The sequence below is a fragment of the Hemiscyllium ocellatum genome, chromosome 23 (genome assembly GCF_020745735.1).
Source record: "Hemiscyllium ocellatum isolate sHemOce1 chromosome 23, sHemOce1.pat.X.cur, whole genome shotgun sequence".
Lineage (NCBI taxonomy): Eukaryota > Metazoa > Chordata > Chondrichthyes > Orectolobiformes > Hemiscylliidae > Hemiscyllium > Hemiscyllium ocellatum.
The window spans coordinates 29,409,031-29,426,067 of record NC_083423.1 but is presented as its reverse complement, the minus strand read 5'-3'; the positions used below and the strand labels follow the sequence as shown (position 1 = coordinate 29,426,067).

The following is a 17,037-nucleotide window of genomic DNA, read 5'->3' as shown; positions in this document are numbered from 1 at the left end:
TCACTCTAATCCACTAATAAACTTCCCCTATACACATGCATACAAACAGACACAAAAAAAAGGGTGTTATGATTGTAGAGAAAGACTGGGAAGGTGGTTCCCTGGTCCTTGTCCAGGGTTTACTCAGATCATTCTTGTGCTGATCAGAACACTGCTTTTCGATCTTCCTTCAACGGTTACTTTCTTCAGTTTGCAGGGGCTACAGGTGACTGCTTCCCACTTTGTATTGTTCTTTGATGTTGTCAATTAAGAATCGCAGTTTGCAGAAACTGAAAAAGGGGAAAGAAAAATTGGCTATCTTCAGGCTCGAGATTCTTTTTTGTTTGTTTTTGCAGAGAAAAAGGTCAGCCCTTGTTTTCACAGAGACCTGATTTGCTTCTCCAACATATTCACATCTTCCAAGTTGGTTTCCAGGAGCTGAATAATCTCCAGTTAGAGATGATACTAGGCTTTTGACATTGATAACTAGTCACTAGGCCCCAGCCCAGCAGCTACTTGTTACCAGCCAATGCTCCATTTGTACTCCCATTCCTTGCCTCCAGAGTGTCTAAAAACTTGGCTTCCATTACTGCTTGAAGGAGCAGCTTTGTGCAATGAGTATCAAGTCACTTACTTATAAGAAGTACAACAAAACCTTCAAGATTCATGGCATTTAAAACCGTTCTTTTCACAATTTAAAAATGCAGAAAAAGGGAAAACAAAAGACAATCTTTACACAATTAAGACTGTGTACATAGAAATCTCCATTTTTGCATCCCCCGACATAGGTATTACTCAAAACATTTGAATAGCTCTTAAATATCTTTTGATAATCTGTCAATAACTGAAATGAGCATACCTCTGTTACCATTTACTAATTAATCCTTTCTCTCTCCCTCAGGGATATCCATTTCTGTGGAGGATCATTAATTGAACAGAATTGGGTTCTCACAGCCAAGCATTGTTTTTCCACATGGTACTTAGGATTTTTATTTCATTCAGTAATACAGATGTTTGGGTGTCTTGTGATGGTTGTATGTAGCAGAATGTTAGGACAGTATCAAGTACTGTTAGACTCTCTCTCAATCTTTTCCTAACCATGACTGACAACACAATCAATTATGATTGATCTAAGTGATTTGAGGCTAGTTACTAATAGGTTTCAGTGATCTGTCATCATTTTATAATTGGCTCTTTAAAGATGTTTTGCAGTGACTGATGTTATTGTCTCTATCTCCTGTTTGTCTCCTTTAAGTTGCCAATTATCCATGGGTCCTTCTTGTTCCTGTTATAGTTTATTTGAAGACTCTTTGACTTTTATGACTCTTTACGATAAACCATCCTCTTATCTAAGCAATTTTCTCCCTTGACGAAAGGGAGAGATGTATGATGGTTGGATTTCAGTTCTAATGAAGTTCTAGCCAAACTCAAAACATTTAATTCTGTTTCTTTCTAAACAGGTGCTGTTGGACCTCCTGAATTTCTCCTGCATTCTGTTCATTTCAGACTTCCAGCATCTACAATATCTTGCCTTTTATTTAAATATTCATATACATTGTTCATACAAACGTAGTCCTAAACATTAAAATTCTAAAGATTGTACAATTGCAAACTTGAACACACGTTGTTACAAAGATAATCTAATACAAAAATTAAATTTTTAGTTAAAATTATGTTGGTTCACATCTTCTTCAAATTTAAAAAGCCCAGTGCAGATCACATCTCCGTCTCTCTGTCCGTCTCTCTCTCTCTTGAGTTCCCTAATGAGGAATTAATGAGTTGGGAGGATGTTAACTCATCTTACTCAACTTTAAAGTTTGTTTTCTCAATTGTGAAATGGACATATGCTCAGGTGCCTCTGTTTAGCTTATAAAATGTAGTTTTATGACATTAGTGTATTAATCACTTTCTTTCCAATTCAATGATGCATTTCTGTAAATTGAAGCTGAATCATGTGATTGTAACAGGTGTAAATTTTACTGTTAAATGGAATAACACAATAGACTAATAATTGAAAATGTGTTGTGTGATTTAATATCAAAACTAATCATGGAATGTGAACTTTCATCCTAATACTAAACACTGCATTTGTGTATGAAATGAAAAAAGCTGTGTAAATGATGAACTCGGCTATTGTGGTAAACACAGAAAAATAATTTCAGCCTCTTGCTTTTTTTAAACACTTTTGATTATTATTTATGAAAATAGTGGAATTGGCAAAGGGAACATTGGATTTCTACCAAACAATCAGTAATTGGGTATGAAATGAGAAGAACCTGCATATATTTAGATTAGATTCCCTACATTGTGGAAACCGGCCCTTTGGCCCAACCAGTCCACACCAACCCTTTGAAGAGAAACCCACCTGGACCCACCTCCCTCTCCCTCTGACTAATGCACCTAAGACTATGGACAATTTGGCATGGCCAATTCACCTGGCCCGCACACGTTTTTGGATTGTGGGAGGAAACCGGAGCACCCGGAGGAAACCCACGCAGACACAGGGAGAATGTGCAAACTCCATGGAGACAGTTGATCAAGGCTGGAATTGAACCTGGGACCCTGGTGCTGTGAGGCAGTAGTGCTAACCACTGAGCCACCATGCCGTCCAACTCTGCTCCATTTTAAATTAAATTGATCTTATTTGGAATTTTACTTGGAATATCACAGCAACTGGACTACCACTTTGTAAATGCTTCCAAAAATACATTTAATTTGGGAAATGATCGCTGCTTTCTCCTATTTACTAGTTTTAGCAAATTTTATTTAGACTGGTAACCAGTGATATCATTCTCTGCATGCAGCTTGCTGTGATATTAAGTTGAAGAGAGGGAACTTTATAGGTTGGAAGAGTCTAACTGATACCTGTGGTTTTTCCTTTGTTTTAGTAAGCCAGATTTAAGAGGATATGAAGCTGTGATGGGAATTCTTAAAGATGATAAAAGTGAGGAAGCTCATAAGCAAATAAGAGAGATATCACAGCTTGTCTGTGGCCCAGATGGATCCAATCTAGTGATGTTGAAATTGTCCAGGTGCGTCACTTAACCACATGACTGTAGTATGTCAGTCAAGAATTGGCTTCTCGGCCAAAACCTATTATTTGATGTTGCACCATATTTTCTATTATAGGTTGAAAAATGTTTGACACTTATGCTGTGTAGACAAATGTTGTCTCTGAATCCAGATGCTGAATACTTGTACCCATTTATTCATCTTCTCCTAGCTTCTATTTAAATGTTTGAGCATTCATTACTATTGCCATTTCCAAAATTCCTTTTATACAGAGAGTTGACGGAGCTTGGGAATGGTTGAGCTATAGGCCACACAAATTTTTTTATTAGAAAATCAGACAAATATTTGAAGCAGCCCACATTCATAGGCCATGGGAAGGAAGTAGTGGACATTATCTTTTTACTGGCATAATGTATGTCTTAAAACTTGCCAGGAGTAACCTGTTCTCTCAAAGCAGCACCAATCCAACCTGGCCAACTTCCAACTTTTATCAGCCTATTCCTCTTCATCAGTAAAATAATAGAGGTGTCATCATCACTGCTGTAAAGCAGCACTTGCTTAGCAATAAGTTGCTCACTAATGCTCAGTTTAGATTGTGCCAGGGCCACTCGGCTCCCTGAGCTCATTAAAACTTTGGACATTGCTGCAGGAGTTCCTCAGGGTGGTGTCCTAGGCCCAAATATCTTTAGTTACTTCCCCCAATACTGTCCCTCCATAAGGTCAGAAACGGGGATGTCACTGATGACTGTACAATGTTCAGCACCATTTATGACTCCCCAGATACTGAGCTGTCTATGCTGAAATGCAGCAAGATCTGGAGAGTATCCATGTCACTGGTCAACCCAAACAAGTAACATTTTGTTCCACCTAAGTGCAAGGCAATGGCCATCTCCAACAAGAGAAACTTTAACCACTACCCCTTGATGTTCAGTGGTGTTATGATTACTGACTCCCCAACAATCAACATCCTGGGGATTACCTTTGATTAGGAACTCAGTGGGACTGTCCATATAAATACAGTGGCTACAAGAGCAAGTCAGAGCCTAGGAGTCCTGCAGCGAGTAACTTGACACCGGGTTTCCCCAAAGCCTTCTCATCATCGACAAGGCAGAAATCAGAAGAGTGATGGAATAATCCATGCTTGGCTGTCTGAGTACAGCTCCTACAATGCTCAAGAAACTTTGACACCAACCATGAAAAAGACAACTTGATTGGCACTGCACCCTCAAACACTCAATCCCTCAACTATTGATGCTTAGTAGCAGTAGTGTCTACTATCTACAAGTTGCATTGTAGACACTTTAACAAGGCTCCTTTAGAAAGCACCTTCCAAACCCATAACCATTGTGATCTAGAAGAACAAAGATCGCAGATTCACAAAGTCCATCACTGACAAGTTCCCCTCCAAGCCACTCATCATCCAGACTTGAGAATATAGCTCCATTCTGGAATTCCCTCCCTAGCAACATTTGTGAGTCTACCCACACCAAATGGATTTGCTGTTGTTCAATAAGCCACTCGCTATCACTTTCTCAAGGGCAACTAGAAATCTGGAATTAATTAGGCCCATTCAAAGATGCCCATGTCCTGTGAATGAAATGTGAAAAAAATGATAGCCACTGAATCAAGTCTATGTGGAGGGATTTGCCTGACTGCTTCAATTTTCAGAGGTCCTCTGATTTAGGCAAGTCCCTCATTTTTATGTATAAATCGGGTTGCACATTACCCAGTGAAAGTCCCAATTTTGTTTATATTTGGTCCATATTGACATTTTCAGTTCCTTAACTTGCCACAAATCATTTGTGCATCAGGAGTTGGCTGTTTCTGCTGCTCAAGAAAAATTGGAGGTGCCTATTGACAACATTTGTGAGAGCAAGTGCACGTGTGACTTGAGCCTTCAATACTTCCAGTGTTTGATCTCATTGCTTTAATTGTGCAGAAATCCCCTCTGTCACTAAAAGCTGATGCCCCCTTTCATTCTCAGTACTTCCAATCATCAGGTTTAAGATACCACTGCTGCCCCATTGTCTTTGAATATTGGCAGTCCTCATTGTTACATAATTTCCAGAAATTATGAAAAATATTTCTGTAGAATTACATTTCTCTCAAAATCCGATATCGATCTGGACCTTCCATATTGCACTGAATGTCTGAATGAAGTTAGGTCAATGAACAAATAAGTAACTAGAAGCAGGAATGAGCCACACAGCCCCTGGAACTGGCTCTGCTGTTCAGTAGGATTGTAGGTGATCTGGTTGTAGCCTTGACACCACATTCCCAACCACCCCCCTCCTCCCCCCGATACCCTTTTTAAATTTTCTGTTGCTGCTTGAGGAGAGCAAAGTCAGTTTGATTGTGTAGCACAGTGTCTATGAGAAACCTGATCCTCATTGGAAAATGTCCACCCTGGCAGATTGTCATGTTTCTGAAATGACAATTCTTAGAATGTTGAAAGGGCTGCTTTCCATTGGCAGAAAATAACAAAATGGATACTTAACAAAAAATCATTCCACATTTTAGAAGTGGAAATTTGCACAGAATGCCTCCATGCTTAATATTGGTTTAGATATTAAACACTTTTTGAATAGAATTGAATCATGCTCAACATTGACTGCCAGTTTTCTGCATTTAATCTGACCCTTTTTATTTTCTTTACCAGACCAGTAAAATCGACCAGTTATGTTCACTGGATCAAACTGCCTCAGCCTGGATGTGAAATAAGTGAAGGCACCTTATGTAACATATCTGGATGGGGAGAAACCAAAGGTAAACAAACATTTGGGATGGAATGAGTGTATCTAGATACTTCCCAGCCTGGGTGATGAAACCGATTTGTTGAACTAGGGGCAGTACATTGGCTCAGTGGTCAGCACTGTTGCCTCTTAGCATGAGAGACCCGGGGTTCGATTCCAGCCTTGTGTGACTGCTCCACACAGACATTTTCCCCATGTCTATGTGGGTTTTCTCCACACTCCAAAGATGTGCAGGCTAGTTAGAAGTTAGATTAGCCATGGGAAATGCAGTGTTATGAGGTAGAGGGTGGGTGTGCGTGGTATGCACCTCAGAGGATCAGTATGGATTCAAAAAGCAAAATGGCCTGTTTCCACACTGTAGAAATTCTATGAATTAAATTTGTCACTAATGTAAAAGCAGAGCTGTAGGTTTGAGGGGTCACTTGACTCTCTCATCTGGCATATTCTCTTCAGTTTATTTCTGCTGTTTTCACTTTCCTATTGGATTCCAGTAAAATTTGAGCAAACTTTGTTTGTGTTTTGTCTCCTGCAGATGGGTCATTAACTCCTTTTTTAATCCATTGCCTGTGGATTCAATTGTTTTGGTAACTTGAGTTTTGATGGAATATGGGGAGAAATTATTTATTTAAAGTTCTGTGGCGATAGCTGGATTGTATTTTTTTTAAATGCCAGTTGAAAAGATAATGGACTTTTTTTTTAAAAGACACTTGTTGGAAATCACATGTCTTGAGTTAATTAGTTACATTCACTTCTCACAAATCACCCCTGGCCTGGGTATTACAGTTGTTCTATTTAAGTTACATTTTTGAAGGCAGTAGAATTTATTATTTAGTTTTCGGCTTGGCAAAGGCTGCTGCTGAGCGACAGGCTATGTAGATACTTCTCTATTTTTCTGAAGCGTACTTGTGAATGCAGTGAGTCACTGGATTGTCCACTTGAAAATGTGACTGGAAGATTTATCAACTCTCCATTTCTTGGCATTTGCCATGACCCTAGTTATAACTGCACATGACTAGTGACTTGTCCACAAGTGCCAGAATGCCAGATCAACAGTTGTCAGAACATTACACAACTTGTTGTTTTGTTTCCTTCAAGAATTACCCATTATTGGCCAAATGTGTTGTTGTTGTTTTAATAATGCTCCCAATATGAATCTTTGCAGGGAGAAATCCATTCTTCCCCTACGGTGGCCTGCTGTAGATGTTTTTGTATAAAGCATTTAGAGGGCTAAATGTGTATGTTTTCAACACATTGTGTTATCCAATTCCAAATCTTCATTGAATAAGTTTTTTTTATTTTACAATAAAGAAGTGTTGTCTGTTAATACCTTTTTTAGACATTTTTATTCCAAGTGTATATTTTACAATTGCTATATGCAGACTGGGTAAAATAATTACATTTCTGTTGAGTTTTGGAGGAGTGGGACTAGGAAAAGTCTGTGTGCAATCTTCTCATCCTGATTGAAACACATCAATAAATCCAAATTTTTTCATTAGTCTTTCATTCCTTAAACAATTACTTTTGACTCCAAGAATGGGGACAAAAGAGTTCAAAACAGTTTAAATAAAGGTGAAATTTTTAGATTTCGCATTAGTTGGTCTTAACCTTCAAGATTTGAAGTCTAATGTGGCATATTGTCATTTTCAGTGCCTGAATGGTTCTGGTCTGATACACTACATATTCTTCATATACTTGCCAATATTCTTCATTGCATTCACATCAGTTTGCAGAGAAATCAGGCAAGTTCTATAGAGGATGTGGAAGCTGCTCTGATAGGTTAGCACTCATCGAGTGAAGGTACAATATATGCCACAATGTTCCAGCTCATCAGTGGATGATGGCAGAATGAGAGTGTGATGCATGTTTCTGTGGAGTTTCAGGAGTGCAGTTGAGGAATAATTGGTTGAACTAGCACAGAAGGTCATGGAATTTATGCAAAATCATATGCATTCTTGATTCCAATGAATTTTTGTTTTCAAGACCTTATCAAAAAAAACCTGCCCATAACTTGAGATGAAACTTCTCCCATTATGTTGGCTCTGGAAGATTCTCTAGACTGTGCATTTTTTTTTTAGACACGATAACCGTAGGCGTGCTTTAAAACTTAGATTAAAGCGTATTTAATTTAATATCTAACAGTTACTTGAGTATCTTTAACCTTTTTTGTTTATTCCTGTTTCTTGTTTAGATACAGGTTATGAAGGTGAGCTAAAGGTGGCCCAGATTCCGATAATTGGAAATAAGAAGTGCAATGAATACCATCAAGGAAAAATCCAAATTAATGAATCTGAAATCTGTGCAGGAGATGAAAAGGGAACTGTTGGTACATGTGAGGTAGGTTTTAAAAAGATTAAAATTATAAAGAACTTTGAAGACCAATATATACGTTTTTAAAAAATTGGCAAACTACATTGTATTGAAGAAATGAAAGCACCAAATAGATTCCGGTTTGGTGTACTTGGTCAGTGTTAACATGATCTGCATGAAGGAAAATCTCATCCGGAAGCTTTTAACTGGCAGTATAAATCTATAATCACTATAGCTGGGCACAGGTATTATGGTTTACTGGTAAATGTGTAATTTTAATGTCATTAACGTCTATTATCAGAGTTAGTAGTGAGTGTATACATCAATTACTGTTTGAAAAAAAATTTCTGCAGGTTTACCTACTGTCACCCGCACCGTGAAATTCTGTGGATGAAAAGCTAATGTGTATGATGCAGGAAGACACGTGACTGTGCTTGACAATGTTGTAACAGCTGGAATCTCAAGTTTGAAAGCAACACCACACTTAGAGTCATAGAGATGTACAGCATGGAAACAGACCTTTCGGTCCAACTTGTCCATGCCGACCAAATATCCCAACCCAATCTAATCCCACCTGCCAGCACCTGGCCCAAATCCCTCCTAACCCTTCCTATTCATATACCCATCCAAATGCCTTTTAAATATTGCAATTTGACCAGCTTCCACCACATCCTCTGGCAGTTCATTCCATTCACTTACCACCCTCTGCATGAAAATGTCAACCCTTGGGTCTCTTTTATATCTTTCCCTTCTCACTCTAAACCTATGCCCTCTAGTTCTGGACTCCCCAACCCCAGGGAAAAGACTTTGCCTATTTATACTATCCATGCCCCTCATGATTTTGTAAACCTCTATAAGGTCACCCCTCAGCCTCCGACGTTCCAAGGAAAACACCCCAGCCTGTTCAGCCTCTCCCTATAGCTCAAATCCTCCAACCCTGGCAACATTCTTGTGAATCTTTTCTGAACCCTTTCAAGTTTCACAACATCTTTCCAATAGGAAGGAGACCAGATTTGCACGTAATATTCAAACAGTAGCCTAACCAATGTCCTGTACAGCTGCAACATGACCTCCTCACTCCTGTACTCAGTACTCTGATCAATAAAGGAAAGCATACTAAACACCACCTTCACTATCCTACCTACCTGCAACCTCACTTTCAAGGAGCTATAAACCTGCACTCCAAGGTTTCTTTGTTCAGCAACACTCCCTAGGACCTTACCATTAAGTGTATAAGTCATGCTAAGATTTGCTTTCCCAAAATGTAGCACCTCGTATTTATCTGAATTAAACTCTATCTACCAATTCTCAGCCCATTTGGCCCATCTGATCAAGATCCTGTTGTAATCTGAGGTAACCTTCTTCGTTGCCCACTACACCTCCAATTTTGGTGTCATCAGCAAACTTACCAACGATACCTCTTCTGCTCACATCCAAATCATTTATGTAAATGACAAAGTAGAGGACCCAGCACCAATCCTTGTGGTACTCCACTGGTACAGGCCTCCAGTCTGAAAAGCCATCCTCCACCACCACCCTCTGTCTTCTATCTTTGACCCAGTTCTGTATCCAAATGGCTAGTTCTCCCTGTATTCTGTGAGATCTAACCTTGCTAACCAGTCTCCCATGGGGCACCTTGTTGAACGCCTTACTGATGTCCATGTACATCACACCTACTGCTCTACCCTCATCAATCCTCTTTTTTTTGTTACTTATTCAAAAAACTCAATCAAGTTTGTGAGACATGATTTCCCATGCACAAAGCGATGCTGACTATCCCTAATCAGTCCTTGTCTTTCCAAATACGTGTACATCCTGTTCCTCAGGATTCCTCCAACAACTTGCCCACACCGACATCCGGCTCACTGGTCTATAGTTCCCTGGCTTGTCCTTACCACCCTTCTTGATCAGAACAAAGAAACACTCACTCAAAAGACTGTGATTCATTTTGGATGGATCATAAATGAGACAAAGATCAATCTTATATCCTTGAATGTAAATGGAAAATTTTAGGATTGAGTAGACCGGCAAGAGAGTAGACAAATTCAAGAGCCTTGTTTCAATGATGAACACCAAAGTTGTGAATAAAAGTTAAATCCAGGTTAGATTAGCCATGGAAAGAAGCATGATCAGTGTTTTTAGTGGCATCTGGAAATCCAGATATTTGAGCATGAAGCTGAGAAAATGGTCGAATGGTGTCACTGGTGTGGACACTCGCATTTGAGTGATTTTGAGAGTTGGACTTTGAAGCAAGACAATTAGAAGAGGATGATGTTTAAAATATCTATATGTTGGAGGGTGTTCAGAATCTGTTGGATGGGCAGAAAAGCTTGAGCGGATCACAAGTAGGAGGGCATGAATAAAAAGGGTTGCCAAGTGTAGTTAGAGGAAAAATAGCCAAGTATAGTAATTGAAAACAAAAATCTGGCAGCTTCATCATGGCATTGGTTCATCAAGAAATTGAGGGTAAAAACAGGAAGGAAAAAATGGATTCTTGGATAACACCAAGAAGCTTGAAGAAAGCCAGAGAAAGAGTAAAACAATGCTTGTGGTTATCAGGCTATGATTGAGAGCAATAGCTGGGACAACTATTTTTGTATGTACATATGAATGTTGGTGAAGATGATTGTAACTTTATTGGATCCTGACATGTTTTTGTCATCAATATCAATCTCCTGATTTTTTTTTTGTTTTGGTCATTTCTGCTTTTAATAATTTAAATGTTCAGGGCACAATGCCCTTATGTGTTCTGAGAGTTGCTTGTGCATTGTTGATGAATTCAAAAATACTTAAAATGCCATAAACTTAGTGTTATCTCTTTTGACCTAAGTTTGACATTCTAACTCCAAATCCTACAGAACAAGATAAAATAATTTAATTCAATTGTTTTATTAAATAATTAATTTTATTATGTATGATTCTGCATTATTTTAGTCGGTCTTTAAATTTAAGATTAAAGTGATAGGAATCATTTAGGAATTCCAGGGAGGTGAGCTCATGCCTAGACTGAAGAGACTGTGTACCAACATCCTGATGGAATATAGTAAATTCAGTAATGTTCATCATTATTCTCAGCAGAATTTAATGCCAGCAGCAGAAGTCTAAACTGCCAGCTGGAGAACCCTATGCCATCTTTTAGGGAATGCCTGCTCCATTCAGTGTTAACAAGGCACTACTGGACAGCAATGGGCTTTTCTCAGGATCAAGGCCTTCTGTGGCTGGAAATCGTGCCACCCGAGAGTTCCCATCTAAACAGAGGCCAATGGCTGTGCACTGCTTGGTAATGCACTTGCTCACTGCTCAGGTTCCTTGAGAGATCCAGGCTACAGATGAGTAGGATTCATGGGAGGGTATGGTTGGTAATAGGAGCAGGAAGTTGGCTTTTTAGTGGGATGCTCCTTCCTTGATGGGTCATGCCTCTCGAGCAGGTATTGATAAGGGACCTCCCCATTTGACTCATCCCACTCTCAAATATCACACACAACTGGAAGCAATCCTGATCGTCTGTTTTATTGGTTTTCCACATGCAAAGTCTCCTGTTTGCCACTGGGTGAATAAGGGGTGCAGTGGAATGTGGCTCTGGCCGACAGGGCCTGATCCCATCCATGAGACCATCTGATCTGATTGAGTATGAAGTCCCGACTCAGCACACTTCCTCTTCCTCCCCCACCCACCCCCTGATTAACAAACTCACCCTGTGCAAGGAATTAAATGTCACTCCACATGTCTTGCACTGAGAGTATGTTTATAGTAGATGTTTAATTATCCAAATTTTCTGTAAGTGAAAGAAATAAAGTCACATTTTAAGCAGAGATGCTTTTGTTTTTCAACTTAATCCTCAAATATAATAGCTTCCTAGCATGTATAATATATCATATGTAGTTTTGAAGTAGATGGCATTTTTTCTCTTCGTTCCTGTTAGCATTGGGACCAGACTGAAGCTGGGAAGATATAATATCATGCTTATTAATGCTTTTGTTGACTGAATGCATTGGTAGTACAAGAAAATGGGAGATGTGGTTGCACCAGACAATATTCGGCATTGAGTTAATTATTAATGCAATCTCTCTTGATCTAACTGTAACGTGTTTTGTTATGTTGTGAATAATGCACTAAAGTGATGAGAAATGAGTGAGAAGTGGTGAAATGAACCTAATTCATGCTTTTGAGGTAGAAAGCGATTCGAAAGTGAAGTCTGAGTTGTATTTGGTGCTGATCTCATGCTCAGACACCCAGAAAAACTGGTGAAGTAGTTGATCATTTCAGTGATGAACTAATGAATATCTCTTTCTGGCAATTAGAAATGAAATCGCTCCATTCAAACTTGGTATGTTTTGGAAAACTGAAGGTTTTTTTTACTGAAGCCAGATGTTAGAACAAAAGTGTGCATTAAACATTTCCTGTTGTAATAACTTAAACTCTTGCAATTTTTCTCTTTTATTTTACAGCGAGATTATGGCGGCCCCCTAGTCTGTGAAGAACATAAACAAAGCTTATTGCAAGGTGTCATCATTCCTGGTCGAGGTTGTGCAAAACCAAAGCGTCCTGGTATTTTTGTGAGGGTGTCATATTATGTCACATGGATACACAAAGTCTGTAAGACGTACAAAAAACCCAACCACATTGGATGAATGTGTCAACCGAAATTCTTAATTGCCAAGCACATAATTTATCAACTGAAGACTCATGTTGCTGCAGATAACTATCAACTCTATTGATTCTTCCCTTTTTAAGAATGATTTATCTGCTCAGTCTGTTCATTGTTCAACTATATCTGGATATCTGAGTTTCGTATGTATTTTTGGAGGGTTCCTGAGGTAATTTAAAATGTACAACTGCAATAAAGTAGAAGTAAGGAAACTTCCAGAATGTCAGGTTAACATCTGGCTCACACTTGAAAAGCTTCTCTTTCTGAAATTTTATTTTGATGTTGGAATAGCTGCTTGTCCTGCTCTGAAGACAGACATTCAGCTCATGAAACTTTTGTGCCTTTTGTTATAACTTAGCTTGAACAAATTCTCTTCCTGCACTTGAGAAGGTTGACTAGAACCTTCAGCATTAAATCAGGCAAGCAAAGAACTAGATTCTAGAGTAACCTATAGGGCAACTAGGTTTGGGCTCATTTAGGAGCATTAGCTGTCCAAATGTATGTTGTATATAATTTAATGTAATTTTTCCAAGCATTCCAATTTTTGTAATGTAATGAATTGGATTTATATCAGAATTTTACAACTTTGAAACTCTTTTTAAAGTATACATACTACACATTTGTGTTTGTGTCCTCTAGAGGATTTAATGCAAGGACTAAAATGGATTTAAAACTCATTCATATCTCTTTTTTTCAAAGTTTTTCTTTTCAATTTCCTCTCTTGTAAAGACAATTGAATAACCTGTACTCAATGTTTTATTTCTTGAGTGACTGAAACTGCTGTCAAGGCATATGCAAATGTTGTTTGCTGCAACATTTTTTTGTAAACTGACAACAGAGAATCCTTTCTATGCACTTGTCCACTTATTTTCTGTGACCTGTACACAGCCTTGCTTCTCCACTCATCTGCTGGTCAGATTTGGACTTGTTGTAATAAAAACAACAATGAATTTTCAACATCCCAAATTCTGCATTCCAGAATTGAAATATCAATGTTGTGCAGCATTAGAGCGACAGCTTTTCTGTGTCCATCTGCTGAGCACTGTTCCGTTGTTTAGCATCTTTGCCAATTCAGCCAATCCTCTCTAATCCTGCTACCTACTGACCCTTGATCTAACTATGATGGTACTTGGAGAACACTGACTGGAGGACAAATAGCAGTAGCTGCCCTTGCAGCAAGCCTGATTAACAGCCTCATGGAGCTGACTCCTGAATAGCACATCCAATTATTTCATAACATCTGCACTGACAAACTCTTTCACCAGTTTAACTCAACTTTAGGAATACACATTTATGAATATTTTTCTTATTTGGATAATTTGTTTTAGTGCCATTCAGGGGTCTAATTTTCCATTTCTTTTTGCTAGGCTGTTTTGAAAATGGCACTGATTCAAGTAATGATAGACTTATAGCTTTTACTCATTATTGCCTTTTTTGTGACTAGAGGGATAAAAAAAATTCTTCTGAAATAGACAGGGAGGGCTATAAACATTGTTTTTTTTTCACATCTTCCACCACACTCTCTACTTTGCTTAAATGCTTTTGCATGTTAAAAAGGAGGAAAAAAAACACTTAATTAATTTACTCGCCTGGATTGCTCTTGCAAGAAATAATACAGAAATCTAACTAGTGAGATGAATAACTTTGGATCTTCTGAATATCTTCGTTGCCAATTAGATACAAGTCATAGCAAGGTGCCGATTTAAGTCTTGCAACCAGAAGTTCCCAGGTTAAACCCCTGCTGCTTGGCCTGTACCAGACAGCTGATGTTTTATAACTGGCTCAAATGGCACTGGGTTAAGAGGAGCTGGTCAGATTTTCCAATATGATTCTGAAGGAGGGTCACTGAACCCAAAATTTTAATTCTGTTTTCTCTCCACTGATGCTGCCAGACTTACTGAGTTTTTAAAGCAATTTCTAGCTTTGTTTCTAATATTCTAATTATCCCACTTGGAAAACTATTTTAAACTTATTTTAAAAAATGATTTTTTGACTTGATATTTTCATTAGTGCTGAACAGCAGTTTAATTTTGAATGAGCACCTGGGTATTGTTACGATGTTGGCATAAAAGCTGATATATAATCCTTACAGTGTGGAAACAAGCCCAACAAATCCACACCGATCCTCTGAAGACTAACTCACCCAGACCCATTCCCCTACCCCTATTATCCTCTATTAACCCCTGACTAATGCACCTAACCTACGCATCCCTGAATACTATGGGTAATTTGGCATGGCCAATTCACCGAACTCGCGCATCTTTGGATTTTGGGAGGAAACCGGAGCACCCAGAGGAAATCCAAGCTAACCATCGAGCCACCATGCGACCACAATATAAATTGTCACCTCTTTTTTTTGCAATTTATTTATCTTTTTTGGTGAATGTAGTGCATGTTGGACTAGATTTTGTGGGTATACCTTCAATCGATGTTTTACAGATGTCACATTTCTTTAATGATTTGAAAACTGTTTATATTTTGAAATTACTTTGGTACTTTTAGCACCCAGAATTGTTGAATTTAAGGCACAACTGTGTTTGCAGTTGTCCAAGAGCAAATCAAATTGTACCTGCTGCCAGGTATGCAATGGCACAATTGCTAAGATTTTTCTCCTGCTTACTATAATAGTGATAACTGGTTGTGATGACTTTAAATTCAGACAATGCCTAGATAAACATATCTTTTATAAAGTTCTCAATTTGAAATATTATCAAAAGATAAAGCAAAGAACTGTGTTTCTTTTTTTTTGGAAAGTGTATTGAAAGAGTTTGTAATGTGAAATAAAACATTGTATTTTGTGCTTCTCTTCCCCCTCCCTTCTTGCCAGCTTCCAAAGAAGAGAAAATAACATATTTAGGGGTTAACAGTTCTGGTGAAGAATATAATGGTATAACTATAATACTGGTGCACCAGCTGGTTTGAAGTGGTTTCATTTGAAAGTAGTTTTAAGGTCTGATGTTTGTCTAGTTTTAAGGATGCTTTCTGTAATCCCAACAAAGTGTTCCTTTTGGGGATTTTCCATAGGAAGTACATTTATAAAATGAGGGAATAGTGTAAATAGAATAAACCTTTAGCGGTAATCTCCTCACTCGTCAAAGTGGGCCTTCGCATCTGATTTGCATTATGGAAGTTTGCTGTTGAGAAATGGAAAATACTAAACTTGGAGTGTGATTTGACTGGATACATTCGTGCATCTCCCAGCATGTTGTAATGTTGCTGAAGGATGGGATTGCAATAAATAAAACTTGACCATTTTACAACTACATCTGGTTCAAACCATGGCATGAAAATCCTGTTAATGGTTAGTTCTACAAATATTTTAATTTAAAAAGAGCTGTTTCTGTCTTTGAACTAAAAAAAATGGATTCTAGATTAAGGTCACTTTGGAAATAAAGTTGCTTGTGATGTACTTTACATTATTTATAAGCAGCTCTAATGCACAAGCACACTTTGTGAGTGTTTTGAAACTGGTGTTGCACACTTTGTATACAACTCTTGACTTGTTACATAATGTTTGTTGCGTACTTTACAAATGTTTTAAATACAATTTATCTTCTGTTGAGCAGGAGGAATTTAACCATTTATTCAAGAGATGGGTTGTTCTACATCACTTCACATGCTATTTTGAGCTGATTAGAAAAAATATTTTTATGTACTTTTTTTTATAATGACCTCTGTATATAAAATAAAAGCATTAGCTTGAAACTTTTTTTGATGGCTTTTGGTTGACTACACTTCTATGGCTAGCACATATTTGCTGTGGAAATAGTGGAGTTGAGGCTAAACTGGAGAAGAAGACTCCAGTGACTGCAAGTTTAGCTTATTTTAATAATTAATGTCCAAGATTGCTTTTGACTTGTACTATTGATTTGCAATTCAGGAATGGGATTAATAACTCAATTTCAGATGTTCATATCCTGTTAAAGCTATGTAGTGTCATTAACGGGGTACTTAAAATATTGTAGATGTCTTAAAAGCTGTTCACCCTAAATCGACCCCAGGATGCTTGTGTGCTCACTCGCTGGTTAGAAAATATATTTTTGTCGAAAATTATCTTGATGTACATTTTGGAAGTGTCTTAGCTTTACTAAACAACATATGATGCAATATAGGAGCAGAACTAGATCTTTTCAACCCCTTGTGGTTGCTTTGACATTAAACCAGATCGAGGCTGATATGTTTGTGTTTCAAGCTGCACATTCCTATCTATCCCATCTAACACTGGAATATATAACCACGGATGAGAACTCCACATTCCCATCGATCTCCAATAACCTGTTCCAATGAGAAAGTCAAAAGGGCTGAATTTGGCCAAAAATGCATTCTGTGTTAATTTAG

At 38.1% G+C, this 17,037-nt stretch overlaps 1 protein-coding gene across 2 annotated transcripts in view; it reads left to right on the top strand.

Moving 5' to 3' along the window:
* The window catches only part of LOC132826724 (hepatocyte growth factor-like), a 49,472-nt gene extending 33,106 nt beyond the window's left edge, over positions 1 to 16,366 (top strand). The window contains exons 14-18 of one of the 2 annotated variants that reach the window (XM_060842841.1): positions 881 to 955; positions 2,868 to 3,011; positions 5,651 to 5,757; positions 7,933 to 8,078; positions 12,500 to 16,366. In XM_060842841.1, the coding sequence (XP_060698824.1) occupies positions 881 to 955; positions 2,868 to 3,011; positions 5,651 to 5,757; positions 7,933 to 8,078; positions 12,500 to 12,682 (655 nt within the window). In that variant the 3' untranslated portion in view covers positions 12,683 to 16,366. Of the gene's footprint in view, positions 1 to 880; positions 956 to 1,439; positions 1,588 to 2,867; positions 3,012 to 5,650; positions 5,758 to 7,932; positions 8,079 to 12,499 lie in introns of those variants that run through there. The other variant, XM_060842842.1, reaches the window with a different exon arrangement.
* Positions 16,367 to 17,037: the final 671 nt, after the last annotated feature.